At 43.6% G+C, this 21,227-nt stretch overlaps 1 protein-coding gene across 1 annotated transcript; it reads right to left on the bottom strand.

Moving 5' to 3' along the window:
* Nucleotides 1-322: 322 nt before the first annotated feature.
* On the bottom strand, nucleotides 323-4,223 carry LOC124685280 (membrane-anchored ubiquitin-fold protein 3-like). The gene is made up of 3 exons (XM_047219615.1): nucleotides 3,816-4,223; nucleotides 2,032-2,199; nucleotides 323-1,162 (listed from the first exon to the last, which is right to left on the bottom strand). Exons 1-3 carry the CDS (start codon nucleotides 3,946-3,948, stop codon nucleotides 1,107-1,109), a joined length of 357 nt encoding a protein of 118 aa, XP_047075571.1. The 5' UTR covers nucleotides 3,949-4,223; the 3' UTR covers nucleotides 323-1,106.
* Nucleotides 4,224-21,227: the final 17,004 nt, after the last annotated feature.

Genomic DNA, 21,227 nt, shown 5'->3' with positions numbered 1-21,227 from the left:
CTGGCTGTCCCTATCATCCCTGGAGTCGAGCAGACATTAGCCAGGCTGTCACAGTTCCTTGTTCATATGGCGGCTGGCCGACGTGACAGCCAAACCACAGCTAGGGTCGACAGCCCAGTCAGCGGTTGCCGCCAGCATGGCCTAGTACATGCTGACACTACAACCACTCTGACGCCACGGCAGCCCACAGCTACAAAGCAAGCAAGAGATCCAACGAGGAGAGCGAACAAATGCAGGTCAAGCCCTAGAGAGTCCTTTATTTTCAAAATTAAAGGAAAATCATATTTACAAGTTTCATAAAATCTAAAAAAACACATTCATCTGAAAATAACACCTTTGTATTCATATGTAGCCAATGATTCATCCTTCAAGTGTGCAAAATCACAATCAAAGTTCTTTGTATTCTAGGTTACACAAAAATGAGAACGTCTAACAAATTCCATAGTTTTTGAAACAAGCACTATCTTCTATACTCAGATCCACACTTATGCCATTCTTGTGTAGCCTATAATACAAAGTATTTCAAACTGAGATGAAGCATACTATATATCATCATTGTTTACATCAGGCTTTAAAAAAAGAACTTTGAAATATGGTTTTCGAATTGTTGAAAATGAAGGGCTTTGTGGAGCTTGTCCTCCATTCAAATTTCTGATCCAAAAGACACACGGACTAATCTTAATCGGTCCAACATATTACCTTTACAATTTTGGACAGAAATCACTTCCCTATTACAAATGACAGATATATATATATATATAGGTAGTACCAACTGGGGGAAATCTCGACAAATACTATACGGCTATTATATGTAGTAGCAGAAAAAAGTGGCACCGTGTTTTTACGTCACTACACATGTCTACAACTTAAAACAACAGCAATCATCCTGCTCTCGACTCCTGCACACTCAGTACCGCTTACATGAATATGGAAGACCCCGCTGTAGAGAAAACTTTACTGTCGAGCAGGGATGACATATATGGAGCGTTAATTACCGTCTCTAGGCTTTCAAGAATGGCTTGCAAGAACCAATTGTTAGCATGAACTTGCAAATCGTTGTGAGCATGGCACCAATATACAGAATACACAATGCGGCTGAATCGGCGTCACAATATCGTGCATCCACATCTGTTCTGCTTGGGAGAATTCGAGAGATGCTTCTCTGAAAAATAGATAAATGAATAAATAAATAAATAAGAGACATGTTGTAAGGATTTCGCAGAGGCCAAATCAGCAATAAAATGAAACAGAAGTATGATGCTACAATGAATTCGACAAATGCATGTATGCACATATTTACCGATGCCACAAAGATTTCAACAAATCTATGTACATCAGCATACTTCGAATTTGCACAATATAAAATGGTTGCACTAACAAGACATCAGATAGCAGCATCAATGCATACAGTATGCAACGACAAGTCATCTTCCGACAACAAGAAAGGAAGTGTCGGAACTACTACCTCCGTTTTCAAGGAATAAGGCGTCCTCGTTTTACGAGCTTTTTGTTTGACCAAAAATTACTTTAAATAGATAAAGATTGTTTGTGTGAAATTAACATCATTAAAAAGTGTTTTTCAATACGAATCCAACGATACTATATACATATAATATAATCAAGATTTTGTTGCTCAACTTTTATGGTCAAAGTTCGTCTTGGAATACGTGTGCGCCTTATTCCTTGAAACAGAGGTAGTATAAGGTATTAGCTGCTAGTTAAATTCAATTATGAAGTTTCTGATGGACAGAACTCATTGATTAATGGATCAACTTCGCGAGGATAAAACGAAGTTAAGACCCAGAACTTCAATATGCAACGTAGAACAAAATACACACCTACAGTATGTACACTTTTAAGGTTTCTTACATGTTAGAATGAGGCAAAAAGGTTAATGATAACTTCTTCTGGAAGGTCATGGTCAGAATTCACATACTACAGTTTCAACCCTTCAGACCCAAGACCAAGTGAGATCATCAAACATATAAAGAAATGGACTTTGAATAAATCAGAGGAAAGTCAAAGCATTACCACTTTTGTCACTTTGGGGAGGGCGTACGACAACATGCATTGTGATCACACCTCCTGGAACTTCTCCTACCGGGACTCGGGACTCGCCAAGAGTTTTGTTGTTCTCCAGTATCCTTCCAGCATTGATGAGCTTCACATCATTGAGAGTTTTTGGAACAATGTCTTTATCTGTTAAAACAATATTAAAAACACTTAACACATATAACTGATATCCCCCTGGAACAAGTATTAAGCTTCTAGAAGACTGAAATAGTCGACAACAATATTCAGATAATTAGAAGCACTAGCAAAAGCTGGATATCATATCCCCCCAGAAAAGAAAAGTGCAAAAATATGTAAGTGCTAACTCGATGTTTCTCAACACATGGAAAACAACCCTTCAGTCCTTCTGAAGCATGGTAATCCACGACTTGTGTAGCACGTTACAACCTTATTCTCAAAGGATAGACTTGCATATGTTGGAAAAGAGATACTCCCTCCATCATAATATAAGATGTTATTACAACCTATAGAAGATGTTGTAATAATACCTTATATTAGGGGATGGAGGGAGTGCATCTCTGAGCTTCTCTATTGCGAACCTGTCACAACAATTCACCCATGTTTTCTTAGATACTAATCGAACATGTAAGAGGAACCTTCTACTGAGACAATATATGAACACAGATCCACGTTCATGAGGACTTAAACCTGGGTGGTACTGGTACAACGCAAGACAGATCCAAGTGAGCTAGGCTCACATCCTATGAGTAATCTATGCAAGCAAATAAGAACCGGAGCAAATAAGATACTAATCGAACATGTAAGAGGAACCTTCTATTGACACAATAGAGGAACACAGATCCAAGTTCATGAGGACTTAAACCCGGGTGGTACACCCCCCTCACCCCCAAGTGAACTAGGCTCACTTACTATGAGTAATCTAAGCAAGCAAATAAGAACCGGAGCTTCCTGCTGCCACCTAACCTCCTCCCCAACAATCAGATTTTGAGAAAACTTAACCAAAGATAAAATTTCTACAAAGATAATTAGTGTTTTACCGCGTCCAATTACCAGTTAGTATATGGTAGTTCCCGTGTGCCTACATTCCAGTCCAGTCTCATGCAAATGCTTAATTGCTGTCAAAACTTACAGTTACCGGCATACTTGCCTCTATGAAAGGACCAGCTGGTAGTTCAGAATTGGGACTGGACCACTAAAATGAGGACAGTATCCAAGGACACCAACAGGATAAGAAGGCAGACAAACAGTCTCCTCCTCAGATGGTCCTGTCATCACATGTTTGCAGAAGAACTCATGCATAATAGATACATCGACCAAAATTCTTTTTTTACTTTTAGAGCACTACTACTACCATCACATACTGCACAACGCAGGAGAAAAATATCTTCTGTCCACCCCTTCAGGAAATGCAAGAAAGGCAAGAGCTTCTAAATATATACCGATATCTAGTACCTGTCTAGGAAGTGCTAGAGGTAAGGTGACTTCTGAAAGCATCAGTTACCTAACTAGCCAAAGAACAGAAGAATCACGCAATCCAAGGAACAACCTGATCTGTCGATGCGAAATCACTATGTTTATCGCAAAAAAACAAAGGTACGTATGTATAGCTCCCAGATCCAGACCAACCCATCTGCACAGGAATTCTTACCGGATCAAGAAACAGATAGAGGCAGGAGCGGCGAGACGAGCGCGCAAGCAACCTCCCCGAAACATATGGCGTCAAAAGTGGAGACGTGTACATATACGAGGCGGAAGGGAGAGAGGGGGTCGATCGGTCTCACCCTGCGGCCACCGGGAGAGGACGAACTCCTTGAGCGCGGTGACGGTGGTGGCGGGGTCGTACTTGTTGGGCCCGATGTCCGTGCCGTCGAACAGCCGAAACTTGACCTCGATCGGCTCTTTCCCGCCGGCCATCTTCCCGGCAGGGTGAAGGCGCAAGATCCCAACAACCGCAGCGGCGACCGCTGGCCGGCTCAGTCGACCACGGCCGGCGGAGGAATCGGGGGAGGAAAAACTGCCGAATTCGAGGCAACAAGGGCAAGAAACCGATGCGGATCCCACGAAGTATCCGCTTTCTCCTTTAGTTAAGCAAGAATTTAGAATTCTTTCGTGGGGAGCAAAGCGACGAGACGGGCGTCTCGAGGGGAGGGGAGGAGAGGAGGGAGGAGTGGGATTCCTTGGTGCTTTTAGCAGATACGTCCCCACAGAAAACTATATTTATGTTGAAACTGTTGTGGGGAAATAGCTGTCTTCTTGGGTTTTTTTTTTCTTTTTCTAATGAGCCTACCTGCTGGCTGCTGCTGACTGGTGACGTTGAAGCGTGGGTCCGCTCGTGCAGTGTATAACCTCCTGAAGTCTCAAGGTCTAGAACAAAAATAAAGTGTTTTTATGTTTATCGTTGGCATTCTATCTAGCCTTTGGGAATTATTCTAATAATTTAATAGCGGTTATTTTGTTCCGGTCTAACGAAATCAACGAGTTGTTCAAATTATGACCGTACTCCACATATGATGGATAAGATGTAATAAATCTTAATGATGAAACACACAGTTGTAAACCTGACGTTAATATGATGTTAGGCAAATGATTTGAATTCTTAAATATGAAACCGCCGTTTAAGACATATTAGAAAGGAATGCATGAAGAAACTCCATGCATGTGGATTTTTTAAGTCATCCGTGATTCGTTTGACGCTTGCAAAACCTTTTCTAAAAAGAAAATAACTGAAACATCATTTATAGGCCAAAAGTCAAACGGGCGACTAGCTTATTGGAAACACACATGTTGAAGTATATGGTCCACTGAGTATAGTCGTATGCGGAAGATTCTTCTACTTAATAAAACTTCCGGCAATGAATAAGAAGATATATACAAATATATTTGTTTTGTTTTTTAAATATATACAGATATATTTGTTTTATAAGAAAGGAGTCTAAAAATCTTTGAATAGTTTCAAAGAAGTTGAACTAGAAGGTAGAAATCATCGTAACAAGAAAGTCATATATCTATGATTAGATCATAGTGGAAATATTTGAGTTACGGGTTTAGCGAACATCTAGGGGTTGCAAAAATTGTTCTACAACTTGCGTTTTGCGGAACACCATAGATATGATAGACTGTCTGAGAGACATAATCCAAATCTTGTTGGATCAATGATGAAATTGAATACGGTCATTATAATTTTGTGGATTATGCTTTAGAGACTATTGTTTTACACTGAAAAGAGATCATCATAAATCTGCTGAAATCACCATAATAGTACTTTCTTAAATTTTGATATGCGTAGCATAAATAAATAAGTTTACAACCAAAATCAAATAAATGTTATGTAGGTTATCCCAGGGTTGAAACTGGGAAATCCTTCTACCAAAGAACCAAAGGTAAATGTGTTTGTCGTCCTTAGTGGCAGTTTTTCGAGAAGGAGTTTCTCGCAAAAGGTTCAGTGAGAGGACCATGGAACTCAATATGATTATTGAATCTGGGTAAGATGAGCAAAGTAGCGCAACATCGCAAATGGTTCCGAAGATGGTCACGATACTGATTGATTCCCATGTCTACAAATTGTTGTAGCCTTAAAGATCGAAGTACATATTGAACCTTGTAGATATGGTTGACTTTGTAACCAAATAAATGATTTGGGGACAAAAATGATTGTTGCTGAATAATGATAAACCGACTATATACAAAGAATCTATGATGGGACCTGACTCCGTTAAATGCCTAAGTTCCATGAAATCCAAGATATTATCCATAACCAAGCTTGGAACTTGGCAAACCTTCCAAAGGTATGAAGCCTTTTGAAAGTAAATGGATCTATAAATAGATATGGATGCGATATCCTTTATAGAAGCTCGACTTGTCAGAAGGTTGGTTACGACAGAGTTCAAAGAGTTGACTATGATAAGATTAGATCTTCCAGAGCGATGCTCGTGGTCTATACGGATTATTCTAGTAATTACTAAATATTTCTTTTATGAGATATGGTAGTTGGATGACAAAATACATTCCTTAACAGAAGTATGTATTGAGGATGTATACAAGATACAATCAAGAGTGTTGTTAATCTGTAAATTGCTAGATAGGTATGCAAACTTCAATGAACCAAGTAAGCTCACGGAGTTAGAATCTTCACCAGATGAAATAGTCAAAAAGTTTTGATTTTATCAAGAAATGTGAAGATGCTTGCATTTGCAAAAAATTAAGTAGAAGCACTGAGACACATTTCTAATAATTTATGTAGATGACACATCGTGGTTAGAAATGATGTATCTTCACTTGACATAATTAAAAGATTCACTGAAATATTTTTCATTGGAAGGAGCTAGACTAAAACCATATTAAGTATCAAAAAAATTGGAGCTAAATTGAGACACCTAATAAGGTTAAGTCAAAGTACATAAAATAAATATTGAAGTAATTCAATATGGGAACGTATTGAAAGTGTTCTTGTCATGTGGAGTTTAGCAAGACTTGAGTGTGTTTGATGCTCACTGAGTAAAAACACTCAAGTGATTCTAAATCATGAATGCCATGATATGTACATAATCTGATGTCATGTGCTCTAAAGTGTTACGAGCATATACGAGAGTGATTCATGTAATGATTATTGGACAACAGACAGAATATCCCCGAGTGCTTTAGAATAACTGAGGATATAATATTGTATATATATGGTAATGACAAACAAATCGTTGTACGGTGTTGCACCGACATTAGTTTGGTCCAAAAATGAATTTGAATCTCAATTAGGATAAGTGTTTATTAAAAGGTACCACAATGGGCTAGAAGAAGTCTATGCTAGATTTAGATCAGTTCTAAATATTGTGATGGATTCTGTAAATGAAGAATGAGTATATCATTGTTTTGACAGTGACTATGGCGCTTGAGTCAAGGGGTTCTTTTCAAACTGGGTGTATTTCTGATAGTGTCAGAACTGTGAAGCTATATTATGTGTGACAATATTGGTAACATATTTCAGACCACGAAATTAAGGTTCCACCAGAAGACCAAACATATACAATACCGACTCATTTGAAAAAAATGAGTGATGCGTAGAGACGCAAATGAATTGCCAAATAAATACATTTATGAGTGTGTTAGATCCGTTGACTGAAACCTCTCCCATGATCAAAACATGATATGCACCAGAAGGCCACGGTGTTAGATCTTTACAAATGTAAACTATATTATTGATTCTAATGCAAGTGGGAGATCGTTGGAGATATGCCCGAGAGGCATTAATAAAGTGATTATTATTATATCTTATTGTTCATGATAAATGCTTACATCCCATGCTATAGTTGTATTAAGTGGAAATATTGATACATGTGTGTTTTGTAAACAAACCAGAGTCCTTAGTAAGCTTCTCGTTTAACTAGTTTGTTGATTAATTGATGATCAAGGTTTCCTGGTCATAAACATTGGATGTTGTTAGTAACAACATCATATCATTAGTAGAATGATCGATATGATGGACACACACCCATATTAAGCATAGCAATAAGATCAAATCATTAAGTTCGTTTTGCTATAAGCTCTCAAATGCATAGTAACCTAACCCTTCGACCATGAGATCATGTTAATCACCAATACCGGAGGAATACTTTGATGACATCTAACGCCACTTCGTAATTGGGTGGTTATAAAGGTGGCATTGGGTATTCTGAAAGTATGAGTTGAAACGGATGGATCAAGAGTGGGATTTGTCCATCTAAATGACAGAGAGATATAATATAGGCCCTCTCGGTGAAATGACACTCAATTAGCTTGCAAGCATGTGACTAGGTCACAAGGGATGTCATGTCACGGAACGAGTAAAGAGTACTTATCAGTAAACAAGATTGAACTAGGTATGGAGATACCGATGATCGAATCTTGCATAAGTTGTGGGGCCCCGGACTAGCTGTCCGAAGCACCCGTTATGCATACACATTCACGATCCCATGAACAGTGTGTCCTGAAGGCATAACCGAACTGGTATCAAATACATCATCCATTACAATACCGAATAAAAGATTACAATAGGTCACATGACCAATACTTACATAGGAGCCATAATGGCAGGAGATCATCAACCACACAACGGAAATACTTCAGACGAAAGTGTTCGCATGGCCCAAGTAATGCCATAACCTACATGCAACTGACTGGGAAGATGTTCCTAACTCGCATAGACGTCGTCGACTCCTTCTTCATCTGTCGGACTCCACCAAGTCTGGCCAAGTAAATAGCCAGGGACAAAGCCATGAGTACATTATGAATTGTACTCGCAAACCACCTTAGAGAGAAGTGAAGGATATGCATATTTGGTAGTAGCAAGTAACAAACACTATTCAAGGGTTACAAGGAGCGAGAGATAGTTTCTCTCGAGAGTACGACATCTCTATGTATTTTTTGAAAACCTTCTTTTAAAACAAGTTTCTTTTGAAGACTAATAGCTAAGGATGACCCAATTTCCCTTACGGCCATCAGAATGCCCAAAACAATTTTTACCAACTTTCCACCGTACCTCCCAGGTACATTTCCTCCAGTCCCACTGGTATTTTCTCGTACCTCCCAGATACTCTTCCAAAACCTTTTGGAAAACACTTTTGTAAAACAACACCTTCCCCTAATTCCAAGTACCGCTATTCTCATGTCCATAACCGCGGACACGGCTATTCAAATATATTTACACTCTGCAGAGGTACACTTTCCCCACAAGATCCGATAAATCCGCCGAGATCATCCCTGGTTCACCAAGCGTCAAAACGCGAGGCTCGGATAACCGATCGTAGTTTTTCGCTTGCTCGCCTAAACCTAAGACATGCCGCCTAGAGTTGTACCTCCCAACACCAGAGTCCGAGGGCTGTTCCAGGAGTAGCAAGGTCCCCAGCTAACTCGACCCTCCGGAATGCCACGACCAATTGCGGGGCATATTTCAATGGGAGCTCATAGGTTGTACCCCTGCATCTGTACGAGACAAAAAGGCATCCCCAGTTCGTCCGGAAGGCCACGGTCGATAGGTGTTCATGCTCGGACTATCCCTTACACTTGCAGGACCCAGACTAACGCGAGACAAACTACTACGCTACGCCCCATCCCACTTAAGGGTAATGTGGTTGTACTGGCTAGGTCCGGTTCCATACTATAGTCACCAAAGTTTTTCGAAAACACAAGTTCCTCCTTTTTTCCTTCAGCACCATTTTTGTCAAAACATTTTATAAAATTCCCACTTGGGCAGGGCTGCCCCATTCCAAGGTTTTTCAAAGAACTCATTTTCTTTAAAACCTTTTCAAAAATCCCTTTTTCCAATGGGCTCCCAACCTATAGTCCGTATTTCTTCAAAAAAGGCGACAAGGAGGATAAGGTGGTAAGCACCATATCAATAATAGGAGTTTGAATAGTAGGTACCAATGAGGGTTGCACCCTAAGGGTGGAATAATAAAACTCCGGGTGGCAATAACCACCCACATAAATAAATAAACTATGCAATTTATAAAACAACTAATACTGCAAGAGCAAGACAATTTAGGATGAGATATGCATCAAGAGGTGGCTTGCCTTGGTTGGCTATTTGTCCCTGGACTTCTTCTTCACGAACCTCTGCTCTTCCTTCCTCTTCGAAATCCTCACCAAGATCCTCTCCTTCTTCTCTGATAGTACTCGCATTCTAGCGTCACAAAATAAAAGAGAAATCGATCAATCACTAGGCATAGCATCAAACCACACAACAACACACAACAGCCAATCACTAAATCAGAGACACTAAACACACCAAATAATAGCACCTAGGGCAGAATGGTTATTTCGCTAAGAAGGCTCTGCCTCACAACAAATCATAATCTACACAATCAAAGGTGGCTAATGACCTTTGGAAACAACCAGTAGGGGTCTGGTGACAAGGTTCATTAAAAAGCATTTTAAACAAAAACAACACAATTTCCCTATGGGTAAAATAAGCACTAGTATCAATTTAACAAGCCACTCCAGCACACAAAATTTTGGTAAAATCACAGAGAGTAGAATTTGACTTTACAAAATTACAGAACTTGGATTCACTAAATTTGAGTTTATAAAACAAGAGATAAGATTTTTATGAAACCAGAAGTGACTTAGGGACCAATTAATTGGCCTAAATCTTTCTGTGAGCCATAAAAATACATGCAGCACATCTACTGGAAGATATTGACATGAGGAACACACATGCACAGGACTCACACACAAATAAATTTTTAAATAATTTTAAATATTTAAACAACACATAAACTAGGCCAATCCAATTTCTAAGCACACAAGCACCAGCGTACAATTAACCAGAGACAACCATACCAGTGGATAGGTACTACCAAATGTGATCTAACAAAACTAGTTTGTCATTTTTCTAAATTGTAAAATAATATACAAAAATCAGATACTGAAAAGGTACCCTGTTTCACTAGTAAAATCCTCAGAAATAAACTTCCACTCACAAAAATATTTCCTTTGGTTCAAAAGTACTCTATCATTATACCTACCAGTTGCACTTCGGTTTGCTACCAAAAACTTTTTTGTTTGCAAACTAAAATTGGAGAATACCTCCCTGGACAGAATTTGATTTGTCAATCAAACCAGATCTAGGAAGCTCCTGCATGTGGGGCCTATCGAAAGGAAAGGTATTGACCTCTACTGCACAGCAAAATTGACCTCATGCAAAAGGATTTATACAATTCACAAGCCAAATAAAATACAGATATAGTAATATTTCAGAAGTTTATTTATCAGCACAAATATACATGAGAAAACCACATGCAGGCAACTTTGTGCGGTCAAGAATTTTATCAGGAGCATCCAGAATTTTGAATTACTTTATTTGGATTCAAGGTGAATTTTTAGTGAAATAAAACTGAACAAACCAGATCTGGGGTTGATTTTTCAGAGAAAAAGAAAAAGGGAAAGGGTATGGACCGAGCCGAATCGGCCAGATCCGAGGGGATCAAAATGGGAGGGCCCAATCGCGGTTGTGGACATGCGGGAGGCGCATTTGAACGCTTGCCGACGAGGCCTTCCGCGTCAGCGCGCGCGGGACCCGGGGGACTCTGCATGCAATCGTCGGATGAAGATCCGACGGTGCCTGCTTTTCTTCTTCAGTGAGAACATGACGCGACACGGTGACTAACCCTAGCGACACAGGGAAGAACATGGGATCACCTAGGGCGTGCATGAGGCAGCGAGAGGGGGTCGAGGGCGTCGCAGAGGTGTTGGGCAATGCTAGTGCGGCCTCAGATGCCACATGCAATAGCTCAAGCGCAAGCATGGATGTAGTCGTCGGAGACGTCTACAACGGTGGCGGAAAGCGAACAACATCCAGGATCAATCCTAAGACGAGAAACCAGGCGCATTAGAACATCTGCTCGAAGGCGAGTTCAAGTATCCATAGAGGGAAGAGAAAAAGGGACACGAGTCGACGACAACCATCACCAGCATGCGGAGGAGTTCGACGCCGAGCATGAGCTGTAGAGGGAGGGCGGGCTCTCCATGCTCGAGTGAGGCTAGAGGAGAGGTGCAAGAGTCTGGTGGCGAGAGTGGGGTGTTGGAGGAGTCCTGGGGGCTTAAAATGAACCACCAACGTCCATGGTGCTCCGGGTGCATGCTCAGAGATGGGGTGGGGTCGGCGAGCTGTGGTTGGGCGAGGGAGGCAGTGGTCATTGGTCTATGATCAGGGAGAGGCCGCAAGGGAATGGAGATGGGCTCAGACGGGCGGCACACGAGCGTGTCCACCAACGGATCTAGACACCTGAAAGCTGCTCGACACAAGAGTCCAAATGTGGAGCAGGCGCGTGCCGGCAGAGCGGGGTTACACATGGGTGGATGAGCGGACCAGGGTGGACGGGAAGATCATCTCAGTCATGGTGTAATGCGTCAAGGCACCGAGAGGGAGCGGTGAGTGCGTGACGCAGACGTGCTAATGATGGCATGCATGGCAGCGGTCGGGGGCTGCTGAGGCTATGCCGGAGAAATGGAAGGGTGGAGGTGGTGTTTGGGGGATAGAAGGAGGTGCAGGGTGTCGACAACGGCCACTGGGTAGCTCCCTTGAGTCAAAGAGACAAGAGAGAGGGATGGTTGTCCACCTCGGTGGTTTCTAAGAAATAGCATGGGAGAAGAGTGGTGCAGGGCTGGCTAGGGTTGCGTCCAGGAGGAGGAGTAGAGCGTGTGGAGTCCTGGACTCTTGCAGGTACTGGTTGGTTGCAAGGAGAGTGTTGCCAACAAGAGCTCCCCAAGATTTTTTTGCCCCAAACCGACATGGGCATGTGTACCTTCCTCCATTCCTTCCCAAGCACTAAAGGACAAGTGATGCCATGTAGCAGTGTTGGTGAGGTTGACCAGAGAGAGGGGGTGGGGCTGCTGGAGGGGTCATGTGAGGGAGTGATGGAGATCAATGTAGAAAAGGAGTGAGAGAGAGAAGGAGATGGCCGGGTCTTGGGTTGAGCATGCATGGCATGGCCGGTACCACAAGTGCCTTGCAAAAATGCAACACATTCCCTCCCTATGGTCCAAACAAACTAGATACATGGTGGGTTTAATGGTGCTTAGGGTAGGTAATCAAATAGAATAGAAAGAGGGATGGATTTTGGATGCATGGTTTTCAACATCAAGAGGATTTGTCAAAAAAAATGAGAGAAATTCAATTGGAAGAGAGGAAAGAGACTTTGAAATCTTTAAGAGAGGCAAGATGGTATTTTGAAATAGAATAGGTCTACATGCATACTACTCCCTCCGTTCCTTTCTATAATGCCTATTGTTTTTTTGCATTTGTTTCAGAATAGAGTAAAGCTATGTTCTTTTTGCAAAGAACCCCTTCCACCGATCAGGTCAAGTCCAGAAAATTTGGAAACCGATCTTGTCATGTATTTCTGAGATCTATTTTCAATTTTCTATTTTGTCTGTGGTATCGCTAGGGGGTTTTGTGTCAAAAAACGGCTCACGCTAATTTTCGTGCCAAAAAACAATAGGCACTATAGAAAGGAACGAAGGGAGTAATGACTAGTAAAATTTTCTCAAAACTATTTGGTAATGAGTGCAAGAAGTGGTGTATGTACCATTACCATGCATTAAAAATAAATTTTAAAGAAATTATTTTCAAAGGAAAAGGTATAAGTTCTAAAACCATGTATTTTTGTTTAAAACAAAAATGAAGAAGGAAAATATTTTTAAAGAAACTCTTTTTAGAGTGGAAATGAGATGGTGTAAAATACCGCTCACATCCCTATTTTATTTGAGAGAATAAAATTAAAAGCTTTGATAAATCTATAAATAGTTTTGTGGTCTAAAATAGAGGAGAAGTAGATTAGGGTTTTGGAAATTTTGGAAAAGAAATAGAAATACTTGATTTGTGAAAATAATAATTTTTGGGAAAGTATTTTCTCAAGGGTAGATGATTACTACATAATGTAGCCATCATTCCTACTCTTGGTTTTGTGAAGATTAAACTAGAATTTAATAAAAACAAAAGGTTATAGTGGAAAAAGGGATCTAGAGCTAAAACAATGGATATGGCACAAGATCAAGTGGAATATATGAGTTGCAAGGATAGCATGAGACATGCAAGATGTGGGAGTTGTAGAGGGAGTTGCATAGGTGATATCCATGCATTGAGTTCACCTATAACATTTGTGGGTGCTTAAGGATCAACTGCCAAAGAATGAATCGTTTAAGCCTGCGAAAACATCCTATTGACTTGTGTTGTGGGTATACTTTATGGGTATATCAACGACATGGACTAGATCCGGCAAGCCCGGGTGGCCCACAGACGGTGATGTGGCATGTGGCCCATCGAGCGGCCCAGTTGTTGTAGATCATGAAGGATGAAGTCCAGCCTAGGAGTAGGGAGCCGGATCCTAACCGACCTACGAAGAAGGTCGGATCCGTGGAGGCCCATAAAGTATCTGGATCCAGTACGACATTGATGGAAGGTGGATCCTTGACGTGCACGGCAATGTAATATTCCGTAGTTAGGCAACTTGTATTCCGGCTAGGACTCTCCGTGTAAACCCTAGATCCGGGCGCCTTTATAAGCCGGATCCTGGGAGCCCTAGAGGCACAACCACAACTCATTGTAACAACGCAAAAGCACCCATATAATTCCAGACAAGCAGCAGTAGGCCCTGTCCTCGAGCAGGTGTTCCGAAGCTGGGTAAATCACGTACCACCGTCCCAAGGACTCTCCGCCCTATGGCCCCTACTTCTTCTTCCCTCCATGAGGATCCCTCCTCTGGAGTACCTTTGAATATGCAACGACAGTTGGCGCCCACCGTGGGGCCTGCGGCGTCTGGAGGCCGGAACCGGGAGGGTTCTACCTTCGGAGGCATCAGCGACACCATCGCCGTGGGGCGCGTCATGTATGTCGGGAACCTTCCGATCGTACCTCAGGACGAGTGCTGGATTCCGGCTAGGACAAACCCCATCAAGCTCTCCATCATCCCGATCGGCGGGATACACATCTTCATTAGCGAAACCGTCGATTCCGACGGAAATGCTCTGGTAAGTGACGCTGATGCGACCGCCGCTGAGCAGGATGCAGTCGCGAAGATCTGATCTGAGATGCATGAACTTCCTAAGGAAGATTCCGCCTTAGATCTGGAAAGTTCAAAACCCACCCAATCCGCCCCTGAGCAGGAAAAAATGGTGGAAGACCAATGCAGATCCGCCTGGGTCTCCCAGGTGTTAGACAAGAAAAGGTGCTACTTCGTGCACTTCCTCGCCCATACCGAAGAAACCGCCCCTCCTCAGGACGGAGCTGGTCCCATGCAGGTTGAGGCACCTAGAGACAGTGACGCTCCAGACCAGCAGGAGGCTGTTGGAGATAGCAACGCTCCGGGACAACAAGAGGATGCCGGAGACAAAGAAGAATCAATCTTGGGCAACCTGAGCCCAACATCTGACGATGCTTCCTCTATGGACACGGAAGAGTACAATCGCGCGCTGAAGGAACTCGGAGACGATGAACAATCTGAAGCGGAATCCGCCCAGCCTAAGGAGGTCCTTGCGACCATAGTTGGACTGGAGCAGGAAGCGGAAGATGAAACCAACCCCTCCGACCCGGGACCGTCCCACTCAGGGACTCCGCCTTCGCGGGTTCGGCATCGTACATTGCCGGATCTTGCAGGAGTGCGTACTTCGGAGCATGAGGAATACTTGACCCCGGAGGAACTCATGGAGCAACCAGGTATTGGCGCCATAGCGCACACAGAAGTCCTCAACAAACCTATAACTCCGGACGAAGCCGCAGATCCGGAAGCTCTAGAAGCAACAAGGAAGGAGATGCTGGCCACCGCCAGGAAAATTTCCAACACCGCAATGGCGATGTTGGAAGAAAGGCAAGAGGCTCAAGAAGTAATGGATGGTTTCCTCAAAAGAGAGCGCGAAGCTGTGGACTCCTTACAGAAGGCCAAAAAACTCCGAGAACATTGGGAATCCATGATAAAAGATGCTCACAAGGAAGCAGATAAGATCCGACGGGATGCCATTGGCCCCCGCAAGATCACCTTCGCAACTCCCACTGATTAGAAGCCACTCACAACTCCGAAGGAAAACATGAAGAAGGCCGCGGAGCTTTTGACCAAGAAAGATGAGGAAATCGACATCAACCACCTCTGCACACTCGTCGCTTCATCAATGAAGCAGCAGAGCAAGACAGACACTTCGCGCAAATTGGAATCCAACCCGGAATTCTACATATCCATTGCGTAGAAGGACGCCTCCGAAAGCCAGCAACGAGATGACGAGTCGCGCACCGGATCCACGGAGCGCAGAAGGAGAGCCAGAGAACATCCAAATCCGATCCTTGTACCCTCGAAGACACCTCCGTTAGATCCAAAGAAGGGAAAGGATGTGATGTACTCTGGCAGGAACAAATACCGGAACCCGTCACCTCCGCCCAATGGGTACCCGCGTCCTCCACCACCTCGCCGTCGTAGTCTAGTCAGAAACACTAGGCCCCACGAGCCTGGTGGAATCAACATCCGCGACAACGTGGCCCCTCAGGGAAACAGGAACACGGAGCGCACGCCGGAGCCTCGCCGGAGCTGGAACGAAGAGCGCGAGCCGGAGCCTCGTAGAAGCCAGAATGACGGAGGCGACCGTCACCAGGGTGAAGGTAGCCACCGAAGCTGGAGTTAGCAGCGCGAGGGACGCGGAGAATCTGAAGGAGGAAGCAAAAGATCGCATCGACCCCCTCGCAGATCTCCTTCCCACCACCCAGCGGTGGAGGTGGAGGCGGAGGCGGAGGCCGGAGATCCGGCTCCCGCTCAAAGTCCCCTCGCAATGGCTCGCGTGATGCGCGGGAACGTCTCAACGAATACATGTCTGACTACATTGGCCCAAAATGTTTTGGCAGGATGATTCGAGAGGAACCAAAGCCAAAGAGCCTGAACCTCAAGCTACTCGGAAACCTGAAGCATTATGATGGCAGTGAAAGGCCAGATACTTGGATCGAGGATTACTACAATGCAGTGATGTTCGCCGGAGGAACCCCCAACATAGCATGCCGCATGCTCCAGTTGTACCTTCTAGGTCCAGCCCGTATCTCGCTCAGTGACCTCGAGAGTAACTCCATGTTTTGCTGGTTCGACCTGAAGAATGCCTTCGAGAAGCACTTCAGAGGCACCTACAAGAGACCTGCCACAACAAGCGACCTACAAATCCATCTGGAGTACCGTCGAATAGGCAATGACAACTTGGCTTCAAAACCATCAAGGAAAAGTGGGTAGATGTGTGATCTTGTCCAAGGCATTGGTAGGGTTCGTAAGTGGACATGACAGGGTAGGACTAGGGCTAGGTGCATTGTCTCAGATGGCAAGGATAGATACAGCTAGAGTCTCCAAAAGTGAAGGTGATAACAGTTTTAGGACTTAGTCAAAATTGGAGTTGTTCCAAGGTTGGTGTCTAGAGTTTCGGATGCAAAAAGGATTTGGGTGCAGATGATTCTCAAAACTTGAACAAAGGACATGGTGAGCTAAGTGCATAACCAGGAGGATCTCAAGGTAGGTGCATTCATGGTTCCACGGATGGAAGGGTTTTAGTTAGTGAGTTGCTAGATGGTTTTACCCCTAGAAGGGTTATGCTGTGAGGTAAGTAGGTAACTCAAGAAAAATTTATCTTAACTAACAGATCAATGCAATTCATCTACAATCAGACCAAAGCAATTCATATTAACAAGCACATCAAGACAATTCATCTGCAAGCAGATGCTGGCGTGTAGTTGACGTGGGAGTTAGAAATCTTTGTGGTGTAGCTTTTCTTCGTTCCCCGGCAACGGCGCCAGAAATTTAGCTTGATGACGCGTAAAGCACACGCTCGTTGGGAACCCCAAGTGAAAGGTGTGATGCGTACAGCAGCAAGTTTCCCTCGCAAGAAACCAAGGTTTATCGAACCAGTAGGAGTCAAGAAGCACGTTGAAGGTTGATGGCGGCGGGATGTAGTGCGGCGCAACACCGGGGATTCCGGCGCCAACGTGGAACCCGCACAACACAACCAAAGTACTTTGCCCCAACGAAACGAGTGAGGTTGTCAATCTCACCGGCTTGCCGTAACAAAGGATTAACCGTATTGTGTGGAAGATGATTGTTTGCGTAAAAACGAGTAAAACAAGTATTGCAGTAGATTGTATGCGATGTAAAGAATAGGACCGGGGTCCACAGTTCACTAGAGGTGTCTCTCCCATAAGATAAAAGCATGTTGGGTGAACAAATTACAGTCGGGCAATTGACAAATAGAGAGGGCATAACAATGCACATACATGATATGATAAATATAGTGAGATTTAATTGGGCATTACGACAAAGTACATAGACCGCTATCCAGACATGCATCTATGCCTAAAAAGTCCACCTTCAGAGTTATCATCCGAACCCCTTCCGATATTAAGTTGCAAACAACGGACAATTGCATTAAGTATGGTGCGTAATGTAATCAATAACTACATCCTTAGACATAGCATCGATGTTTTATCCTTAGTGGCAACAAGCACATCCACAACCTTAGAACTTTCCGTCACTCGTCCCAGATTTAATGGAGGCATGAACCCACTATCGAGCATAAATACTCCCTCTTGGAGTTAAGAGCAAAAACTTGGCCAGAGCCTCTACTAATAACGGAGAGCATGCAAGATCATAAACAACACATAGGTAATAACTTGATAATCACCATAACATAGTATTCTCTATCCATCGGATCCCGACAAACACAACATATAGTATTACAGATAGATGATCTTGATCATGTTAGGCAGCTCACAAGATCCGACAATGAAGCACATGAGGAGAAGACAACCATCTAGCTACCGCTATGGACCCATAGTCCAGGGGTGAACTACTCACTCATCACTCCGGAGGCGATCATGGCGGTGAAGAGTCCTCCGGGAGATGATTCCCCTCTCCGGCAGGGTGCCGGAGGTGATCTCCAGAATCCCCCGAGATGGGATTGGCGGCGACGGCGTCTCAGTAAGATTTTCCGTATCGTGGCTCTCGGTACTGGGGGTTTCGTCACAGAGGCTTTAAGTAGGCGGAAGGGCAACGCGGGGGGCCACAAGAGGGCCCCACACGCCAGGGCCGCGCGGCCAGGGGCCAGGCCGCGCCGCCCTGTTGTGTCGGCGCCTCGTGGCCCCACTTCGTCTCCCCTCCGGTCTTTGGAAGCTTCGTGGCAAAATAGGCCCCTGGGCGTTGATTTAGTCCAATTCCGAGAATATTTCCTTACTAGGATTTCTGAAACCAAAAACAGCGAAAACAAGAATCGGCTCTTCGGCATCTCGTTAATAGGTTAGTGCCGGAAAATGCATAAATACGACATATAATGTGTATAAAACATGTAGATATCATCAATAATGTGGCATGGAACATAAGAAATTATCGATACGTCGGAGACGTATCAGCATCCCCAAGCTTAGTTCTCGCTCGTCCCGAGCGAGTAAACGATAACAAAGATAATTTCTGGAGTGACATGCCATCATAACCTTGATCATACTATTGTAAGCATATGTAATGAATGCAGCGATCAAAACAATGGTAATGACATGAGTAAACAACTGAATCATAAAGCAAAGACTTTTCATGAATAGCACTTCAAGACAAGCATTAATAAGTCTTGCATAAGAGTTAACTCATAAAGCAATAAATCAAAGTAAAGGTATTGAAGCAACACAAAGGAAGATTAAGTTTCAGCGGTTGCTTTCAACTTATAACATGTATATCTCATGGATAATTGTCAACATAGAGTAATATAACAAGTGCAATATGCAAGTATGTAGGAATCAATGCACAGTTCACACAAGTGTTTGCTTCTTGAGGTGGAGAGAAATAGGTGAACTGACTCAACATAAAAGTAAAAGAAAGGTCCTTCAAAGAGGAAAGCATCGATTGCTATATTTGTGCTAGAGCTTTTATTTTGAAAACATGAAACAATTTTGTCAACGGTAGTAATAAAGCATATGAGTTATGTAAATTATATCTTACAAGTTGCAAGCCTCATGCATAGTATACTAATAGTGCCCGCACCTTGTCCTAATTAGCTTGGACTACCGGGATCATCGCAATACACATGTTTTAACCAAGTGACATGGGCATACCCTTCGGGTACCCATTATTAGTATACCTGGCTCGGCCCAATATGGAGAAGACCCAATATGGAGAAGGCCCAACAAGGCAACCCGAAGAAGTAGTCGACTAGGACTCTTGTAAAACCCTAGGCTGGTTGCATATATAAAGCTAGCCAGGGCACCCGAAATAGAGAGGACAACAGATAGGCAGAATAGAGACAACATAGATCCGCCTATGGCGACACCCCGTAAACATACAATGATCATATATTGGATTGCTAGCAGCACGTAGGGATCCTCCACCGAGGGGACCCGAAGCTGGGTACGTCGTGTGCCTAATCTCGTCCCCGGAATCTCCATCGTCGCTCTCTCCCGAAACCCTAGTCTACAATACGTAGGCATTGCCGAGGTGATCCCTCGTCAATTGGCGCCGTCTGTGGGAAATAGCGACGACTGGATTTTGTCATCTGGGCGAGATCCTTCATCATGAACAATCGCATCTGAAGATCTGGGAATTCATCGTCAACAACTTCATCCGACGGATGGCTAAACTTTTTCGTGCGCGGAGCGAAATCAAGCGAACGACGACAAAGCTATTCGCGACAGACGGAGAGATTGCTTCCGTATTGAGAGTACGATCAACTTCCGGTTTGTTTCATTCAAAGGTGAAAGATCAGTTTCCGCTGCTTACCAACAGATCGTGTGTGGCAAAGAAAAAGAAGAAAAGGAATTGGCTGCTTGCAAGGGAATCTCTCGGGACTGCTTCTAGCACTACGATACATCGCGTTTATTTCAAGGACAATTCAGTTCTTGGCCGGCACATCAGGCCACGATGACGTCTTCACGTACCGCATCGGCCGGGTTCAGAATTAGCATACCAATTAGAAGATGGGCATCGGCGGGAGCAAATTCACAGAATCAAGATGGCATAAAAATAATGGCTACATACTTCAGATCTTCGCCACCCGACGTAATTGATCAAGACTTGATCACTCGTGGATTCGCCAGTATGGACCTGCGAGGGCATACTCGTTTGTGGCGAACTCTCGATTTCCGACACAAAAACTACAAGGTGCTATATTTTCAGTACAGTACTTTTTGCAAATTTATTTTGGGTCAAATATTTTTGGTCCGTGCTATTATTTGCGCGCAGTTTTTTGCGCCGTAACATAACTGCAGATCAGAAATAAGCTTTGACTACTTTACGGTGTCAATACCGTTCGCCATCACGTGTCCACTGTCGCGCACTTAACAATGCGCATTTGATATGCACGGGGGATCGCCGTCGTGGACCCGACACATCGGCTGCGCCCTCTTCATTGACTACTTCCGACCAGGCGTCGTGTGACTACATCGACTACTTCCGGTCAGGCGCCGCTGCAGCCGATAAAAAAGCTAAGTGTTTCTTAGCAAAGAAGTCAGTTATTATTTATTTTCGCCAAACTCGAATACTCGGGGGTTGCATCATTACATTACTACAGAAAATTCACCCAAACACTGGGGGCTGCGCCATTACTCCGTTATCACAAATATATTCGGTTACTTGGTGATTTTCTTTTCTTCGGCTCTGGATATATCTTCTTCGGCTTAGTGGAATTATTTTCTTCGACCTAGTGGCTTTATCTTCTTCGGCTCAGTGGATTCA

This window comes from Lolium rigidum, chromosome 1 (assembly GCF_022539505.1).
Source record: "Lolium rigidum isolate FL_2022 chromosome 1, APGP_CSIRO_Lrig_0.1, whole genome shotgun sequence".
Classification (NCBI taxonomy): Eukaryota; Viridiplantae; Streptophyta; class Magnoliopsida; order Poales; family Poaceae; genus Lolium; species Lolium rigidum.
The sequence above is the reverse complement of the archived record's forward strand: the minus strand, read 5'-3'. Positions and strand labels throughout refer to the sequence as shown.

Coding starts and splice junctions, on each gene's coding strand:
- LOC124685280 (XM_047219615.1), bottom strand. CDS start 3,948: ATGGCCGGCGGGAAAGAGCCGATCGAGGTCAAGTTTCGGCTGTTCGAC. Junction 2,200..3,815: donor CCTCTCCCGGTGGCCGCAGG/GTGAGACCGATC, acceptor TTGTTTTAACAG/ATAAAGACATTGTTCCAAAA. Junction 1,163..2,031: donor TCCCCAAAGTGACAAAAGTG/GTAATGCTTTGA, acceptor TCTATTTTTCAG/AGAAGCATCTCTCGAATTCT.